General features: G+C 41.8%; 1 protein-coding gene across 2 annotated transcripts in view; it reads left to right on the top strand.

The window, feature by feature from the left end:
• Positions 1 to 19,837, top strand: part of LOC106651302 — a 77,809-nt gene extending 57,972 nt beyond the window's left edge. For both annotated transcript variants that reach the window (XM_023462204.1, XM_023462203.1), the window contains one exon: positions 14,560 to 19,837. In XM_023462204.1, the coding sequence (XP_023317972.1) occupies positions 14,560 to 14,981 (422 nt within the window). In that variant the 3' untranslated portion in view covers positions 14,982 to 19,837. The remainder of the gene's footprint in view (positions 1 to 14,559) is intronic.
• The last annotated feature ends 12 nt before the right edge of the window (positions 19,838 to 19,849 follow it).

Below are 19,849 nucleotides of genomic sequence, written 5' to 3'. Positions count from 1 at the left end.
TAACAATTCCACAAAAGTCGTATATCTAAGATATATACATATGAAAATCGCGAGCTCGAGTTTTACGCGCCCCGCCACTGTTACTCCGTGTGTTTGTATCAAAAAATAAAGTTACTCGCGCGCGCGCACCGGCTCGTTATTAAAAATTGATGAAAGTTTTTTACCGTATTTTCGTCGCAGCGCGCAGGCAGCAGATATAACTTCATCAATATTCATAAAAATGCAGGCGAACTCGTCGATATTCGCGAGGTTTTATTCAGCCTCGAAATAAAACCCGTGCGCGCGTCAGAGAAAGAGCGCCGCATCCGATACAAAATATACGAGAAAGAGAGCCGGAGAAATCAGGCGCGAGTATACTTACAGGCTCGAATTAGCCGGCATCTCACGTGGCCGATAAAGGTAAGTATGATTAACGTCGTTGGTGGCGCTAGCAGGCAACGGCTACATAAAGGCGCGCACTGCACCGCTGTCTGATTTACGACGTCGCGGGAGGGGGGCTGAAGGGGGGGGGGGGGGCAAGAATTAATTATTCCACGGCGCGCCAAGCCGCGAGAAACGATCCCTTGTGGGATTTGTCGCTACCGCGCGCGATTTCTTCCACGCACGTTCCTCTCCCTGCTGCTTCTACTGCTGCTGCTCTCGAACCGAATAGAGATGTATATTCCGCGCTGCTCGCTCTGCATTGGGAATTAAGAGCCGAGACGCTGGCGCGCAGATGCTCTTTCGCAAATGTGTGTACGATCTATAGTCTCGAGCGTAACTCGCTCTCGCGCGCGGCGCAGTATGGAAACTTCGTTATACCCCGGCGCACGCATACTATGTACTTGCTCTCGGAGCCACGTAAACATTTCATGGGGGGGGGGGTGAAGGGTGCACTCGTCTCTCTCTCTCTACGCGAGTTTAATTACGGATAATGAATCATTTCGCTGCTGCGACTACGTGATGAATGAGCTACTATGTTTGATGAGCGCGCGAATACTCGACGCGATGCTCGCGAACACCTAGACATCTTTTGTTCAACGACCTGTATCGACGTGCTGCTCTTCCCGAGGCCTCGACAATCCATGCGTAAATTTTACGCATAAACAGCCGCGAATTAACTTTTTCGCGTATCCGTCCCGAGTCTTATATTCTGCGCACTGCCACGAGGACTTTCGTTTTTCCATTGACTCTGCAACTCCTCTTGTGCTCGCTGCTCTTGCATTGGCCTCGAAATATCATTTTTCTTATTATTCTTATCGTATAACATTTCATGTTCAACGTATAACCTACGTCCTTCGTTCGATCTAATATTTTCATTATTTCCATTTCTTATTTTCCAGTTACTTTTTTGATTCGTAAGTTCAACTGACCCTTTGAAGAAATGAAATTGCAGCCTTTATTGGTATACTGACACTTTTACTGTCTTTTTATTGCAGTCATAGAAAAGTCTCATAAATGAAACAGTCGATTTGTAGCATGTAATACAAATATCAACCGTAAAAATAAAAATTAATTAACTTGCACTATCATAGTTATTACACGTATTATAATTATTTTATTTAACGTTTTAATTAATACTTCTACGTAAGAGTAGGCTTTCTTCATACGTAAAAACATAATTACAATTATCAAATATTATTATAAATCAATAAATTAAACAATACTTACATTGGGACCTAAAATTTTTTTCTTTTTAAGATCGTTAACAATTGTTGTTAGTACTGAATTTCAAGAACTATCTTGAAACGTTTGACAATTGTTTCTGTGAATCTACTTAATAACTTGTATTAGCTTTAATATTTTGCCTGTTGATTTTTTAATATTTCTAAATATTTAAAAAATTTTCTCGAGCAAACGAGGTAAACAAAAAATTTTTAGCAATTTTTGTAATATTTTAGAAAACTCGTAAAGAAGATTTAACATTTCTTTTGGTAACTTTTGGTGCGTTGCGGATAAAATAAAGCAAAAGAAAAAAAATTAAATAAATAAAAAGCGTGGATCAACGCGTCAAAGAACTCTTGCAGGTTTTCTCTTTACGTTACGCTCAAAGATTTTAACGTTAAATTAGAGCAGAGCGAAATCATCTCGTCTTTTTCAGCGTTGCATATAATTTCCGTTTTGATGCGAGTTGTCAACGCGAGCTCTATTTAATTCTTAATAATTTATAAACGCTACTCCAGCGATGTCGAAAATATGCAAATATCACAGTTTTTGTTAACTTTTTTCAAGTTATCCGTTTTTAAAAACACGAAATAACTATAAAAAAATGAATAACTAGGATGACAATTGTAATTGACACATCTAAATTTTATCTATTTAAAAATTGTTCCCTGTTCCATTTGCTATATATTTTTATTTATTTTAATCTCGATATCTCAAGCCTTTTATTCCGCGAAAGTATTTTTTTCTATGGAAAAGCCACACATCATCAGTTATCTTTCTGAAATACGTTTGCTGATTATCTGCGTAGACTCGACATCACGTCCTGCATAAAATCGACATTCCTATCTCCATCGCCGAGTAAAATAAAACAACAAATAGATGTGTTCGTACTTGTGACACGTAATCAATCGCAAAATTTAAGAAACAGACATCATCTCTGGCTCGATGCAACTGACGCGTGCATAGAAGCGTAGCCGAATTTTTCTCACTCGAGGGCGCAACCTGCAGCGAATAATGGAATTTTCGCATCTTTAATGGTGCGAATTTCCATGTATCCTAGCTTGTACACGCGTATACATATAGAATCGCAAAAGAGAGTCTTTGGCGCGCATACCACCGCTCCCGGAAATAAGTGATCCTGTACGTGACTTGAATAAAGATCTGCGAGGCTGCAGCCAGAGCCGAGCCAGCGATCGATCGATATCGACTTGTCGCGCGCGAGGTAACGAATTGCAGAAAAGCCGTTAGAATTTTTTATCATCCCTCCACACCTTATCAGCCTCAACCTGTTACCTGTAATTACCTTCTGCCTTCTCAATTTTAGCCCCTCAAACGTTTTTGCAACAGCGTATATAATCACCGTAAATCACATTTTCGCGCTTCTTTGAAAAAGCAACCCAGGTATTCGGTGGCTTACGAAGCTAACATATTTCATAGAGAAATGTTAATTTCAATATCGTTTTTATCGTGCAAACATACATAAATCAAGCTCATATATTTACTCAAGCCCGAGCTTTAACGGCAACATTGTTTATTAGAATCGACTTGCATAGCCTTATTCCTTATACTTTTTATCGCGATTATATTCCTCTGTGCACACACGTACATTATGTGCAGCATATGAAAATGTAATCCTCTTGCTCATGCTAGAGCGCGCGATTTTCCCAAATTTTATATCAAATGGCGAGCTGAGCAAGAAATCGTTAACTGCGCTTCGCTGCTTCTTTGGCTTTTCAATTGTTTATATCCGGCTAAAATTTGAGGTGACACCGAATCACCTATGTTACCGATCGACTTAATTAAACGGTTTTAGCTCTTGTTATTTTAATCTTCTTCAAAAACTGTATGAATGCATTTTTTATGGTTTTTTTTATAAGTGGTGCAAATTTCAAACGATTTTGTTTAGAAGCTTGCGAGAAAAATGCATTTAAGGAAAACATTTTAAATATTTACAATGTACTTTAATGCCATGAAATTTTCGATCACATTTTTCTCAAAAGCTTCTGAGCGCAATCGTTCGAAATTTGAACCACGTACTCATCGAAAATATCTAAAAGTCGCACTCTCGTAGTTTTATAATAAAATAAAAAAAGAATTATAGCAAAAAAATGGTTTATTAAGTATACAAACTGAATATTTTATTATATTATAAAGATTATAATTCAAATATTGAACCTTAATAAATGACAGTTTTTCATCTTGATATCTCTTACAAAAAGTACAACTTACACGTAATATTGAAAGTTGATTTGTTCCAAAATTTGAATTGCTTAAAGATTTATTATCTGCCACTACAGAAATTATTCTTGGCAAAGTGCTCCGGTTCCAACAGAAATAGCTCGTGCTATAGATATAAAATCTTTATCATCTCCTGAATCGCGGAACAGCTAGCTATAGCGTTGATTATTTAGAAAACAGATAGAAAGCTCAAAATCAAGCTGTTCCTAGTCTGTTTGCTATTATATTACGATTCAGTTTACGTAGAAAATTTTCATTGTATGATTTTCGATATGAGCTTGAAACTAATAGTATTTGTTTAGTTTTAAATACTATAGGCAAACCAAACCTTCAAATCGAACCAAAACTTCTATTTTATGGTGTAGGTAAGAAAAAACATTATATGACGTGCCTAAAGAAGTAACAAAGGCATTTTACGATCCAACTAGATTAATTTAAGATAAAATTTCATGAAAATGAACGAAATAAAAAGTAAAAGTTTTCATTAATTAATGTTTCGTGTGTATATTGTAATTGAATAAGAAGAAGATCTATATTTATGTTGTGCTATATTGTCGTAAGGACTGTTGGTAAAAAATAAAATCAAACCAGTGGAGATTATCGTTTAAAATATAAGCAAATTATTTCAAGTAGGATGTTAAGTGCAGCAGAGGCAAACACGGTGGTCGTTTTATGCGGCAAGTTCAGGTATATACACATGTTTGTAAATTGATCAGCTGCTGTGTGTCGCGTTACCATCAAAGTTGCGAATATTCGAGTCTCCAATATCTTCTCGTGCGTTATAAATTGCCACAAGATCATTAATTACTGCAGATCAAATCTTGCTCAGAACTTTGAAATATCCAAGCAAACGATGATATTGCGAGCTTGAAATGGCAAAAAAAGGCAAAATTTAGAGGCGTTGCGTGCTCGGTGAATAATGTTTTAATTTTATGCATCTGTAATCTAATAACTTTCACTCAGCTCGTCGCTTGCAGTACTCGTAGGGTCGATTAAAAATAAGTTGCTACAATTTATTCTACTTATCGAGCTGAACTTTCAGTTTTCTATCTCAATTATTCGATTAATATAAACGCGTTCCATATACGTGAAACATTTAAAGCTCGTTAAAATCTCATTTTCAGCTCTCTCTTTCTCTTATATACGCACAAGTTGTACGCGCCCACTTTTTATGAATATTAACGAGGCTGAAGGCTCTGTACAGGCTTATTTTTTATCGAATAGGAAAAGGCATTATTTATCGAAGAGAGTTTGCCTTTAGCCCTCGGTGTTTGTATGGTCAGTCTTTAATGAGCGGAAATGCGCCAAGGGATTATTTCGTTGGGCTGGTATAATATGCTGGTTAACTTGGAAAATCTATAATGACTTTCCTGAGCAGAGATACAAGCAAACACCAATACACACATACATTCAACAGGTTTTCGCGCAAACATGTTCATACATTATACATAGATGATGTATTTCCATTGACATCGGGCAATTAGGAAAAAGTCGAGTCTCGGGATCGGAATTGAAGAGGGGAATAATCTTGAACGCATTGCGAAGTTAAATATATAATTGTCAGAGATACAATGGAGTTTCCTAAGTAGGAAGCTTTCCGAGCTGCACTGATGATCATTATTATATTATATAAGTTAACCTCCACACTCTGATACCCATAGACTTTAGAATTGTAATCTCAACAACGACTTATTCAAACTGCAGTTATCCGCAACGAAGTTATGCACACTTTCTCCTTCTCTCTCGCAGTAGGTAGTCATCATCCGCGCGCTCCAGGATCCGGCCAACATCCAACTTGAATGACATTTTGCATTTTGATAAGAGCCGCTATTATAACGAGTTTAGCTCGTGCGAATGGAAAACAACACTCGTTCGTCCTTTAAATCAGGAGAGAAAAGCGATATTTATACAGCCGCTTGGAAGCCCTCGAATACGTGCGGCTAATTGTCCTCTTTGCCATGGCGCTCGCCTAGCTAATAAAAGGAAAAAAAGAACGAATAAGAAGGGATCGTAATTTGGCGCTGTTGGAAAACTTTTTAGTCGATTACTCGCTAATCAGACAATCGGCATTGTCTCTCGACGCTACGAAATTTCTGCCCCACCGCAATAGGCAATATTCGCCACTCCCGCACAAATAATAATAATAATGATAATAATAATAATTTCAAGAGAGCTCGAGTGCGGCTGCGGCCTTGTTTTGTAATTGCCTATCCTGCCAGCCGGTCTGCGCGACTGTATCTGCAAAAGCCCCGGGAATAATTGTCTCGGAGCGCCGGTGCGAGTGATATAGATTTCTGCTTTGGCTTTGCTTTTCTTTTCTGCGCTGATGCGCACGCCGTTGTTGTTGTTGCGTGTATCTCTCTTTCTCTCTCTCTCTCTCTCTCTCTCTCGTACGCCCCTTTTTTGGTCTGGCACACGGCACGTTATACTAAACACGATCCCGCCGAACCGTTCGAAAGGCCAGAAGGGAAGAGGAGGAGGAAAACACGACGTCGCAGTCAATTTCAATGGATATAGCCATTGACTTTGGTAATTTATGTTATTGGCTCGAATCGATATCATTACATTGCGGAAAGGATGTAGTGCAGGCGAATTTTGCCCAATTTTCCACGTACCGTACGCATTTTTTACGTTATCCTTTTTCTCTATTTTTCTTTTTGCGCGTGTATGTGTCGCTGCTTTTTTTGTTGTTGCATTTTTCGAGAACATACATACTGAAATCCGATGATAAAACCGTATGTTTCTCTTTGGAGCTCTTTGGAGCTTGCTCGCGTTATCGTATTTCTCGTTTGAATGCGGCGCGCGAGTCTTTCATTCGTCATCCCCGTAATGAACTTGGCTCCCCGCAAACTTTGCGATGCATTTATGCGACTTAGCAATACGAGATTCAGATAATTATCCATAGCTGCGACGCTCCCTCTGGCGTGTACATACATGGAATAGCCTACATTCTCTCTCCCTCTTGCGCGAACGATAGATTCCATTTTGTGCGAGCAGTACCTCCATTGCCTCGATTATCTACATTTATTCTCGGTTATGCGGCATTGAAAAGCCTGGTAAAATAGTTTGTAACTCGGCTGTTTACAACTGACGTACGGTTAAAATTCTGAAGGAAGACGAGTTGACCGCAGTCGCGAGGATAATTAATATTTCCATCCGTGTCAAGCTGCAAGTTCTCCGCGTATTCTCGCTCGCACGCGCGGGGTTTTTGTGTCAATTTTTCAGCCCACCGCCCGCGCGATGCGGAATACAGATACGACATTGCGACAGGTATATCGCGAAGCAGCCCAAAACTGCCGCGCGCCGTTATAGTCGCTCTGCAAGGAAGCAGTCAAGTTCTCGGGTTGCCATTCAGGCCGTGTGCGACGGAAAACTCGTTATAAAAGCCTCGCCTACGCATATACAGAGCGCGAGAGTGAGAATGCCGGGCCGGAAGAGCTCGAGATAGAGCAACAACTCGAGCATTTTCATGAAAGAGTATTTCGTTACAAAAGTCCCGCCGCCGAGTGCATTTACTCTATAAGCTATAGTGGCGTATTACAGTAAATATTCATACATAATAGCAGAGCCTCGAGCTCGAGCAGACTCGCTACGATGGCATCTTCTTCTTCCTATTTTTAACGCGTACATTTTGATCTGTTCTTTTTTAATAGACGCTGAAAAAATCTCGACTGCAGTCGTAATCCGATGATATTCGGCGATATATTTAATTTTGGCGATGCGCGCGAGTCTCGTCGTGACACCGAAACACGTAGAGCGAATTCCGTAATTCGGTATGCGTCGTCGTCGCGAGCGCACTATTGATAATTGGCTGAAGGGCAAGTTCGTTCGTTCTCGCACAAAACCCCCGCGCCGATACAGCTTGCACGACTCCTCCTTTTCTTCGTCCGACAAGCACAAACTAGCGATCCTGCTGCATGCAGCTGGTACACTTTGTCCATATAATACACGGTCGGGGAAATTTCTCCCTCGGAACGATCGCAGCTAGCTACGCCGAGCTTTTGTACTTCCTTGCCAAGGGACTCGGCGTCGCCCAAAGCCTTTGATAATGCCGTTGAGCCAGCACCAGTAGTCTCTGTACGCTATTGCCTCGATCCTTCTTTTTCTTGGCATTGGCGCTGCCGAACGGCGATCGATACGTTTATAAGGTGTAATTCTTCGACATTACTCCCAATCAAAAGGAACCGGGCACGCGATTTTATGGCCAAAAATGCAAAGCTCGCGATCGCAGCCTGCTAGCCAGCTATTAGTGCGCAGCGAAGAAAATCAGCATACGATATAGCTCCTCACGCTCGCAGGAGAGAGCTTACTCTATATACGTGGGTGGAATATGCTCGTGAAAGGAGCGATTCGTGTGCTCTCGTTCGAGCTGGGAGCCGTTTGTAATTTGAGATCCGATTACAATTCAATAATCTAAAACTTTGAGCCGACAGTTGAAAATTCGTAAATAAAATATGAGAGATCGCCCAGTGACTTAGCTCGGCTGCCACGAGAAATCGCATTTGCGCCTAGAAAATAATACGGACAATTAATTTAGCTGGAACGATTGCGAGTTGCAGCAGCAGCTAAGACGACGACGACGACGACGCAATTGCACGCGCCAACCGATCGAACGGATAGAATCTCGCGTTGAATTTTTAAAGCCAAGCCCGGGACGTATTAGAGCTGCGAGCTACCACTGCGTTTATTGTCCGAGTTGGCGAGGCGAATAATCAACGTTGCACTGCTCCGGATTACGCCGCATTGTTTCTCATATTATACATGCTTCGAGGCTAGGATATAAGGGCAGCGATTGAAGCACACGCGTATCAAGTACGTTAACGTTTACGATGACGAGCGCCAACTGCCAGTCCGCCCCGGTATACAGCAGCAGCGGCAGCTGCAAAGTTTTCAACTCCAAGGATTTAGTTTGCACTCGCGGGCTGCAGTTGTTTAGTTTCGAGTTTTGCGACTCGGCTCGAATCGGCTGCTGCACACGTTCGCAGTCGGACGCGCTAATGTTGCTTGTAGTACGTCTCTCGGCCAGCACCACGTTTGTCTCTCGCTGTATATCTTTGGGAGAAAAATCCCAAAGAGTCGAGCCGATAGATGGAAAAGTGCATGACGCGGTAACGCACGCGTACACGAGTCCTCGACGGCGACGAATCAATATTATATGTTGCCGAAGCGACCCGACCAACTCTAAAATCTACTCCTTCTATCAATGAAACTTGCCGCACTCGAGTCTCATGAAATTTCATAAAGTTTCATAACTATTCCTATATCTGAGATGAGCGAGCTGGACATGCGGCTATACGTATTCGAGCGCAGTCCGAGCGAGTCTACGCGTCTACGCGTTCGTGTGACATATTGGAGCGGGACTTTTGTGTGTATTTTGACCGAGAGATAATATTCATTCGTTATATATGCGACTAAATACTCGCGCAACTTCGCAGCTAGTAAAACATAGCTCGAAAGAGGGAGATGAATACTACGCTAAATATCGTAAACTACTCATTTTCCTTAGAGAAAAATATCGTACTTTTTCGTGGAGCTTATTTTCTTCTTATATTGGCAACGAGATGCAGAGGTCAAGTAACGAAGGCTAAAATGTTCAGTCTTTTTTCAAGCTTACAGGTAATCGATTACACGAGGTGGCGAGCACACGTAGAGCACATATATACGAAGAGCAGACGACGAGCGACCGATCAAATTAAGGTCTGCGTATACGTAGGCGCTTGGCAGGTCTTTTGTAGGCCTGCCAAAGGCACATATAACAGCTCGACATGCAGCGAACACGACGCGTGTATTTACGTAGCACACGCTACGCGTCGCTTCGGCAATTCACGCGTCGGATGCGAGAGCTGCGCGCAAGCATAATGAGTCTTGTTAAAGGTCCATCGAAGAGATCTTTTTACGCCATTTTTTTCTTCTCGATCGCTGCGTCGATGTAATGCAATGTGCTGCTACTGGTCGACGATTTATCTTACCTTTGGCACGTTTGCCGAGCAATAACAGCCCTCGCTTCGAGTATTAAATTCCAAATTCAAATTTGCGATTGCGCCGGACTTGCTTACATAGAGCATCGCCGTTTATTTTACTACTTAAAAGCTCAGGCTCGCGCGCGCGAGCATACATAAACACGAAGCTCTCTCTCTGTCTCCCACAGCCTGGCAGTGTATCCAATAGAACGTAATCCTCCTTTCGCCGTAAAGATAGTCAAGGCGTGCGCGGGATAGCTTATCTGTTCGCCTCTGGGTCAAGAATCAATGTAAGCCCGGGAATTGCGGAGGCAACGTCGCGCGCGCGAGCCGCTGCTCGCACACACACACCTTCGCGCACATATACAATTGAAAATTCGTATTTAAACGCTCACGGGCGCGTGCACGTATTAAAATATATTATATAGAGGCCACCGCCATGTATATAGCCGCGCGCTTTGTATATTTTGTTGGGCTCTCCTCGTCGTAATTATGCACACGCCGCGGAAGCTGCTTTCCTCGCGCGTGGCCGGATTATTCGAGGATTATACCAGGCTCAAGCGGCCGCCAAGATTATGTAACTCACTCGATCCTGGAGAGGAGTATCTGGCGCGTATCCGTGTATAGAGAGCGTGGCTCGGCTCGGCAGCACGCAGGGTAGTTTCCCCCATTGATTGATGGTCCGGGCAAAAAGCAGCCGAGCTTATACTACCCGTACACATATCCGACTCTCGAAATTCCGGCGCGGCGCGACGACGACCGACCCGCACACTGCACGTAGCGAGCACATATTAGTCGAGAGCCGAGGAGCAGCAGCGGCATGACTTACAATCATAACCCGAGAGATTATACGCACGAGCTCGCAATTGCAGCGCCATTTCGCCATCGAGGCGCTTTCTTGATTACGATTCCGATTCGATAGCCGGATAAGTCGTGTCGCATATTACACGCGTGCACTTGGAATACTCGATAAAGCCGCTTCTTCCTCTCTGCTGCTCCGCACCCGTATAACACGTAGTCTTTTCAACGGGACAACTGCGAGACGAGAAAAAAAGAATAACCAACGTATTCTTCCCCTCGAGCGAGAAAAAGAGACGCGAGGAAAAAAAATCAAAACTCGTCAAATACATATACACCATAGAGCGAAAATAAAAGTTTGCACTTATCAGAGCAGTGAGAGGTAATGCCCTCTCTTCTCCTACTCTCTATTCCTCTCCCTCCCTCTCTCTCTCTCTCTCTTATAAACTTATCCCATTTAGTATTTGTTTTATCCTGAAAAAATCTCTGCCACTAGTTTTCGATCTCAACTTTTCATCCGGCATGCGAAGATGCTCGAAGCTCGCGGCTGAAGAAAAAAGGGCGCGGTTTCGACGAAAATTACGGGCGCGAAAATACAATGCGTTGTTAGAGAAAATGGACTGCTGCTGCAGCTTGCGGCCGAGAGGCCACTGGCTCAAATTATAAAAGCCCAAGGAGGACAGGCAGCTTTTTCCTTTCTCGAGTGGAATAAGAGAGCGAAAAGAATAAGTAATATCAAATGCACAGACGGCACACGACGGTGGCGGCAGTGAAAACTGAAAACCTGTACACGCGGCGCAGTCTATAAGTCGTCGTCTCAGCGTCGGGCCGAGTCGATGCCGTGTACTCGGAAAGTAGGGCGTCGCCTCTCCATCCCTGACTGACCTTACACGCCCAAAGCAAAAGCACCAAAAGGTAGTCTCGTGACACTCAAAGATATATCTAAAAGACTCCGATGCTCAAGAGGTTTTCTCATTCTCGAAGGAATAAAATGCATCTCCGCCGGTACGTTTCGATTATTTTTTTTCACTTCAAAAAAAACGAGAGAGAAGAAAAAAGAAGAGAAACGGAGGGAGAGAGAGAAAAAGTGTGCGTGTCTGGTTGTGCCGCCATACAGACACATAGAATCCTTAGAAGTCGCGCAAAACAATGTGCAACTGGAGCGAGCCTGTATACATGTATAACGCACACCGAGGCGCACGATAGCGTAATTTATTTAAATTTCACGCTGCTGCTACTGCCGCTGCTGCTGCTGTTGCGTCGAGAGGATTGCGCTTAGAAAAGCGGATGTTCTTACAAAGTTATTGTTTCGCCCTGCCTTTTTTCTCTACGCTCGCAGCCCTACTGCATTTATACTGATGACGCGAGGAGAGGATCATTTTTTTCGTGAGGATTGAAAAATAGCATTTCTTTCATTTGGGATTTTGTGCTGTTTTGCCTCAAAAGTACTGAATTATGACGCGGTGAATGGACGCGACTCGCAAAAATGTGCAAAAGTCAAAGGGGAAACCCATCAAAAAATACATCCGCATCGTGATAATTGAAATTTACCTTTGAAAGTTCGGCCCGAATTTTGTGAGAGCTTCGATGCATTGATAATTAAACTTTAATAATTACTCATTATTCACTGAAACCGTATTTCTCGAGAAATTTTTCATTAAATGAGAACAGCTAATATTCTCTCGACTCGCACTTGTTAAAGAATTACAGTGATAATTCCGGAGGATTAAGCAGAGCAAGGCTAAAATTTCTCAAAGTTTTTTATAATCAGGAAAGTTATTGCCCGCCGTGCGCTCTATGGAATGTTACGTAATGATATTTTACGCGACAAGGGCATAAATAAAACAAAAAAATTATGCTCGCTAATTTCATCAATTACTTTTGCGTCGATAGGTCAACTTCTGTGCTTGTCTCTCGCGTCGCTGCATATTCATTCGAGCGTAGCGCGACGTATTCTATAATTTTAGAACCAAGATCTTAGTTCGACTTGCAAATTGTTCTGACGAATGATTTGCATAATCCCCGCAGGAACCTCTGGCGTCCTACTCGGCTATATACAATCATAAACAATTTCCAAAGACCATATTTAACTTTTTTTTTTTGCAAGATATGTTTTGTCGCTCGTGAAAGAGCTTCATCTTGCTTAATTGCGTATAAATTGTAGACCTGCCTTTTAAAGGATTCTTCGGTTAACTTGGTTTCCTTTTTTTTTTTTGAGTCGGCAAAATGTTTCGACAAAGGAGGCGAATTGAATGTAGATTCTAGTCACGTTATATTTCATTGCGATTGAAAGAGCTGTATATGCATTATTATATTTATTATACATAGGTTAAAGTAAAATTCAGTCCATTGAACTTAGCAGTGTATATAGCGCGCAAAATCGATTATCGATTTCGCGGTCTCGCGAGCTCGATGATATGTCAATACTATAGTCGGCGTCGAATTACATATCTATATTACGGAACTCCAGCGGATCGGATGAAAATTTCTTTCTCGTTAAAATTCTCATTGTAATGCAGCGCAGTGGATGCGCAAAATAAAATGGATAAAAAAAGACAAAAGTTAACGGGTGGGGAGCCACAGCTCGTGTAACGTTGCAAACGCGCTCGGCATAATGCGCTCGCGAAACTGGCGCAAGGATATTTTCTTGTGCTCGCTTTTGGTTTTAAGTCGCGTATTAACGAGCTTTCACTCGTAAGCTTTTTTCTCTCTCGTCGCCGAGTGAAAGTGGAAGCGACGAATTAACGCCTCGCCTAGTTTTACACGCGCGCTTACTTATTCATGTATTTATTTATATGAAAAGAAAACTACGCGCCGGGCGAGGCTTCCATTATTCATGAATCGGAACGCTTACCGGCGTAGAATATGTGCAAGACAGAGAGAGGCAGGGAGGGAGGCAAGAGAGAGGAAGCTTTCTTCGATAAAAAAGTCGAATATCCGCCGTTTTTTTCTCTCTCTCCTCTTTCTCATAGTGGCCTGGTGTACGCGGCGCGCGTGTCCCTTTCCTAAACTGCCGCAACTCCCCCGTTCCGGGAGTCAAGCTCATATGTCTTTCCGTGCGGCTTCTCCAACCAATAAACCCTCTTTTCTAGTACAAGCTTTCTACTACTGGCCTCTCTCTCTCTCTCTCTCTCTCGCTCGACCATATCCCAGCTCGGCCGGATATATAACGGTTTGAGATAAAATAATAGGGATTAACCCTTTCACTTTGTTATACATGAAGCCGCTTACAGTCTGCCTCCGCCCCCCACACATCGCTAAGAAATTGCCTTAATATAGCTAGCTAAATATTAGTTTTTCCTTCTTCTTTTTTTTTTCTTTTTTTTTTTTTTTTAACGTACACGCGCGTTTCGTTGAAATTCCGACAGGCATGAAGAATGGAAGTTTTATTCTACCATTGAAATCGCATGAAATTTTTACCAGTGTCGCGCAAGTCTGCTTTCCGCAAAGAATAATAGCCCGTTTCTGGATTCTGCGTTACTTCTGCTCCCATCGATTGTGTTTTCCCAAATCACGCGTTTGGAATTCGAGCGGATCGTAATACAATCCCGCGGAGAGCTGTAATTTTTCAAGCATGCATTGTGAAACGTTTTTTTCTTAATTTCCGCCCGATGAAAGTAATTGTGTTAGTCATTTTTATGAATTATGCGGCTTCTACCATTGTTTGAGAAGGAAAAAACTTTTCAAACATCGCTGTCAGCCAAAAGTTTTTCCTTTTTTTTTTTTTGCAGCGACCTACTTTTGGCGTTATAATTTTCCATCGTTTCCCCAAAATAATCATATGTTTAACACGCTGCTATAGTTATAATAAGTATACATATATCTTGCCTGACATTGATTTATGTAGAAAAGAGTATATATTTCTAAAATAGATCAAATTCAAACTGGTTAATTCGAATTTTGTCGATGATTTTTGCAGAGGCGAAAGCGGAGATTAGCGGACCGAGCGAGAAGTTCGTGCGGCCGGGCAGCACCCTGCAGCTGCACTGCCTCGTGAAAAAGTCGACGGAGCAGCCGTCGTTCCTGTTCTGGTATCACAACAAGCGCATGATCAACTACGACGTGGACCAGGGGGTGAACGTGAGCACCGACCTGGTGGCCCGGGAGTCGTGGCTCGAGGTGCCGCGCGCCGCCGGCCGCCACTCCGGCAATTACACCTGCGAGGCGAGCAACGCCACGCCCGGACGCGTCATGGTGCACATCTTCAACGGTGACAATCCCGCGGCCATGCAGCACAGCCTCGCCAGCTCGCCCTCGGTCATCGCCTGCTCGGCCCTCCTCACCCTCGGCACGGCCCTCAAGCTCGCCCTGCAGCACATCTACGACTACGCGGGCAGCTAAGGATGTTGTCGGCGAACTTCCACCTGGGTTCAACTCTGGCTGTCCGACTGAAACTTCGTACTTATACTCCGACGTGCGCATCCCGTGTAACAATTGTAAATATTGCGCCGGCTGTTTTACCGACCGTCGGTATATGATCTTGTACCATACATCGCATCTGAGAGAGGAGTGAATTATGACATTTTTCGATGCATACTTTACGCAGTCTTCCGATAGTTTTAACGATTTAACATGCCGAGCATATTGATCTCTTCCCCAATCGATTTGGTAGTCCTTTCACAGGAATTTTTTATTGCCCCTTTGCGTGAGTGCAGGCCAACGCCGAAGCAAAAATAAACTGCAAGTATTTTCCAACGCATTGTATTGCGATCGTTACCGAACCTTTTCAGATACCTCCGTTTTATCGTTGCCTATACAACAGTATCGTTATTGTTTAGTAAAATACTGGATGAAAATCTCGGAAAACTTGTTGCAAAAGATCTCATTTTTACCTCATCTTCGAATTTCGATATCCCTATTAGTAAACGAATCCACCGTGAAAATAAACTCTTATACAGTTTTTAGTCGATAAAATTAACTAAGTTAGTACGTGGTGAAAATTTTGTTCTATATAGAACACAATAAAACGTAGTTTGCCGTATTTATGAAAACGATGTTATGATTCCGTGCATGTAGGATTTTTAGCATAACGCATTTTAGATATCAACAAAGCACACCTCAACGAAAGATGATGAAAATATAGAGAGAGGTATATCTTTTGTTCATTATCGCATTGATTTTTGCGGGCATGTGTTGCAAGCGAGCAACTATATAAAAGCGGCAGGCATCTCCGATATTATTGGAAAATTCTTAAAAGATAAAATTCGTATTTAATCAAGTTTGATGGACCGACGCACCGCAAGTTCATTCCGCAAGTTAAAATCCCGCACGTTCGAATCAGCTTTAAATTCTGCCAGTTCTTAAAAATCGATTCACGATATCTCTTCTCGTTTTCAAAATCTCTTTATCGTTGATCAGGGAGCGAATTATCAAGCAAAAACTTTCGTCCTCTGCAAATACGTATTTTGACTATTTCTGATTTTTTCGATCTCTCTTAACTTTATTCCTTATCTCTTTAGCGAGGCTCAGAGCTCGAGAGCGTGACTTTTTCAAATATAGACGAGTTATTGATTCTCAGGGCTAGTTGCTTGGGGTTGGTTATAAAGTCCTTCAGTACCGCCTGTTCTCTCTTTCTCTTCCTCTTCCTCTCATGGTCACTACACTTTGTGGTCGCCCCCCAAATAACTGGCCTTCTTGAACTTTTGAGGCTCTTCTATTTGAGAAAGAGAGCGAGAGGCTTTTCCACCGGCTTTGTGTCTCTTTCTTCCTTTCTCAATAGATACTCGTTGTCTGGAATTTTCCAGTCAAGTGGAAAATTTTTCACGAGTAGCCACATATATATAATAGATGTTCCCGACCCTTAAAACGAGTATATTTTGTGAGTGCGAGTGTGCTATATACATATATTCTGCTAGATGGTAATAATAACTCGGTTCCCAATAGTGTACGCTTAGCATTATCAATTGAATAAGAAAGACAAAGGGAATAAAATTATCCGCGTGTTAAGTTGAAAAGAGAAAAAGAGGTTGGTTAAGCATAGAGCTCAGCTCAGCGGGCTATATCCTAATGTCAAAGTCTAGAAAGCTCTTTGCCTTTCTCTCTCTCACTTTTCCGTCTTCTTGACCATTCCCTTTTGCACGTTCGCGTGTAATTAACGCTATACAGGGCGCACGTGGAAGTCACACATACTATACGTGCAGCAGCAGCGGCGGCCGCGACGAGCACACGTGAAATGGCCAAGTTTGTTTGTACGCTGGCCAACGACTCGACGGAACGACGACCGAGGAATTAATCACGATCAAAGTGAAATAAAGTATCGCTTCGAAAGGCTTCCGACGTCGAGTTTGATTTAATTTCTAGCTGCGTGACGGAATCGCCCTTTTCATCTTTTGCGCGCTGGCGAATTAAATGAGAAAAAAGCCGCAGAAATTGCACGCACTTATCACGCGGTGGCGGCGGCAGCGAGAGGCACAGGGCCTCGCATTTTCATAATTCAAAAAGTCTCGAGGACCAAAAGCTCCCTCTTGTCTCGTGTACGCGTAATGTATGCGCGCCGTGTATATAACGTAGCCCCGTGGAGTTTTCTTGCGCTGCACACACGCCGCGCGCCCTTTTTACGCGTCTGCACGTTATCACACTCTCGCACCGACTTGCCTCTATGTATACACGCGCAGGCTTTTTGTTTAGCGAACTGTGCAAACCTTTATAAAGCTTCTTGTCGCTCACGCTTCGTCGAAATTGACAGGCAAGCGCATATGCACGCACGGCTCAGGTAGAGAATTTCACGCGGCGGCTGACTCCCGAGTGCTGCTGTGGTTTTCCACGCGCGCACACATATACAGCCTGGCATAATTATTGTTCATTTGCAGCAACGACCTTACAACGACTCGTACAAATAGCCATTTTGCGATCGTAAACTCTTCTCGACTAGCTGCCGTAGTTTTTTTCGAGCTTTCGAACCATGTAACGGAGAGATTATTGCGTGTAATAATTGTCACCGTTGAAAAATTGCTCTACTCGCACGAATGTCATCGTTGCAACTCGTGCACTTACAAATCAGCGTCGGGTTTAATCTCTATTGATTCCTACATCGGGAACAAAGTTGCCGAAGATACGATGATCGAAAAGTCATTCAACTTTTTTGTCATTGATTACGTGTATGTGTGCTGAAAGAAACAAAGCGAAGGCCTCTCGAACAACGAAGTATAGAAAAAAGTACTCTTGGGACTCTGGTAAAAAAAAAGAGTGTAAACAAAGAAACGCTGAGTGACGACAAAAACGAAAAGAAGCTAGAAAAAACGTCGGCAACAGCAACAAAATGCGACAAAGAGATACATTGGACTTGATGATTGACTCCCGGAAAATTTGTGCCTGCAAACGTTGCAGATCGGGCTCTTTTTTGTTGCTCGCTCCATTATATACGCAAGAGACAAACGATCCCATGAGACTGCACTTCCTTTAGGCCCCGAGTATACCTCTTTATTTCCACCACCCTCCTCTTTTTTTAAGTAATTTGATACACACGTACGCGGCAAAAAAGCGGTTGGACGCAAAGTTCACTTTTTTCCCGGCCCTCTCTCCTCTAAAATGGCCCATGAAAAAGAGGGTGCTTTGATGCATTTTTGGCGTCGCAACTAAATAAACTCGTAATAGCGCGCGCGCAGATAGCAGCCAAAAGATAGCCTGCATGTGCGCGCGTTGTGATAATTTTTCATGCTCCCGGCCACGCTCGAGTCCTCTAATGTATAAAACATCAATTAATTTTCGTACGAATGTGGGACTGTTATGAATAAATCACCAGCAGAATGCGAGAATATTAAAAAAAATACATCCGTTGGTAGGATGACGAGTTTCGACCGATATCACACGTGTAAAAAGCGATTATAGATCTAGACTGATAAAACGAAGTGCACCGGTGTAATTATATTTTCATATCTAAGCTCGATAATTTTTTAAATGTGCATGAATTTGTTGTATTATTATATTTATGAACCTGTTTACATTGTACAATCACCGAAATCTTTGTGAATTACATTAAGCTATCATTTTAATTGAGAATAAAATGGAGCTATCGAATGAATTATCGAATCAATTGCTTTCTCATCCATTCCACGTCGTCTATGGAATCAAAGCGAATAACAAAAAAATATTAAAAAAATTAATGTGTAGTAAACTGGAGCATAAACTGTATATAAAAGTACGCCAGCTTTTTCAAATACATACATAATGTACGTACGTGGATACATGTGCAGACGTTTTTCATAATTTCCGAGTAAATTAATTTTTTAAAAGCCACCAACCAAAATACGTACTAAAGATTATACTCAAAGTATATTTATAAATATATTCTTTAGATAGGTAGATGAAAAAAAAATTTTCACAGCTTCATGTAATTTTTTTGTAAATATATCTATCGATCGCGCTTGTTGTGTATTATTCATGAAAAAGAAAGGAGCAGCAAAGTTTAATTAAATTGACTAACGTATTATAAAAAAAGTAAAAAAATAACACGAGTTTTAACAAGCACTGCATTTTTTGTAAAATTACCACGACGTAAACATATATGAACGTATATATGTATGTAAGTATGTATGCAAGGGGAGGTACATGTTTAATAATACGTGGATAATTAAATATTAAAGCTATTTGTTATGTACTAAACATATAGGCATAACGAGAACGAAATACGAAGGTAATTTTAAGTACGAAATATCACGAGATTAAATTATTATTCATAAAAGTTACATTATAGGGAGGAAAAAAATTGCGAGATACGTGTGCGTATATATGCGTATAAGTGTGTGCATGCGCATGAGCGATTGCAAGTAATCGATAGATGAATAAACTTAAAAGTTTGAGCATTAAATAATAGCGGAGAGACAAATGGATGTGTCGATAAGTGTGAAATACTAAATGCCGATTGTTTGCTTTTGTACACGATTAATTTAATGAACAATGTATAAAACGTGTTTGTACAGACAGTTTGTTTGAGTAAATATTTATCGTTAAATTTTCCTACTTTCCGACGTGCTATTGGTTACGTGCTATACAGTTAAAATTATTAAATAAGGAAGGTAATGGTTGGGTGGAGAAATTGTCCTTTCATGGAAGTCGTTATATCGAATCGTTGATATAGATTTTTTATTAACTGTACAATAAATGAAAATTTTGTTACATTATGAATAACTGTTTGGGTATTATATGGTAAGCGAGAGAGCGATGCGACTTGAAAATAAATATAAAAATTCTCGATAGTACACGATCATTGG

This window comes from Trichogramma pretiosum, unplaced genomic scaffold, assembly GCF_000599845.2.
Source record: "Trichogramma pretiosum strain Unisexual culture from Peru unplaced genomic scaffold, Tpre_2.0 scaffold9, whole genome shotgun sequence".
NCBI classification, from domain to species: domain Eukaryota; kingdom Metazoa; phylum Arthropoda; class Insecta; order Hymenoptera; family Trichogrammatidae; genus Trichogramma; species Trichogramma pretiosum.
Note: the sequence above shows the minus strand (reverse complement) of the source record. Positions and strands in the feature narration are given on the sequence as shown.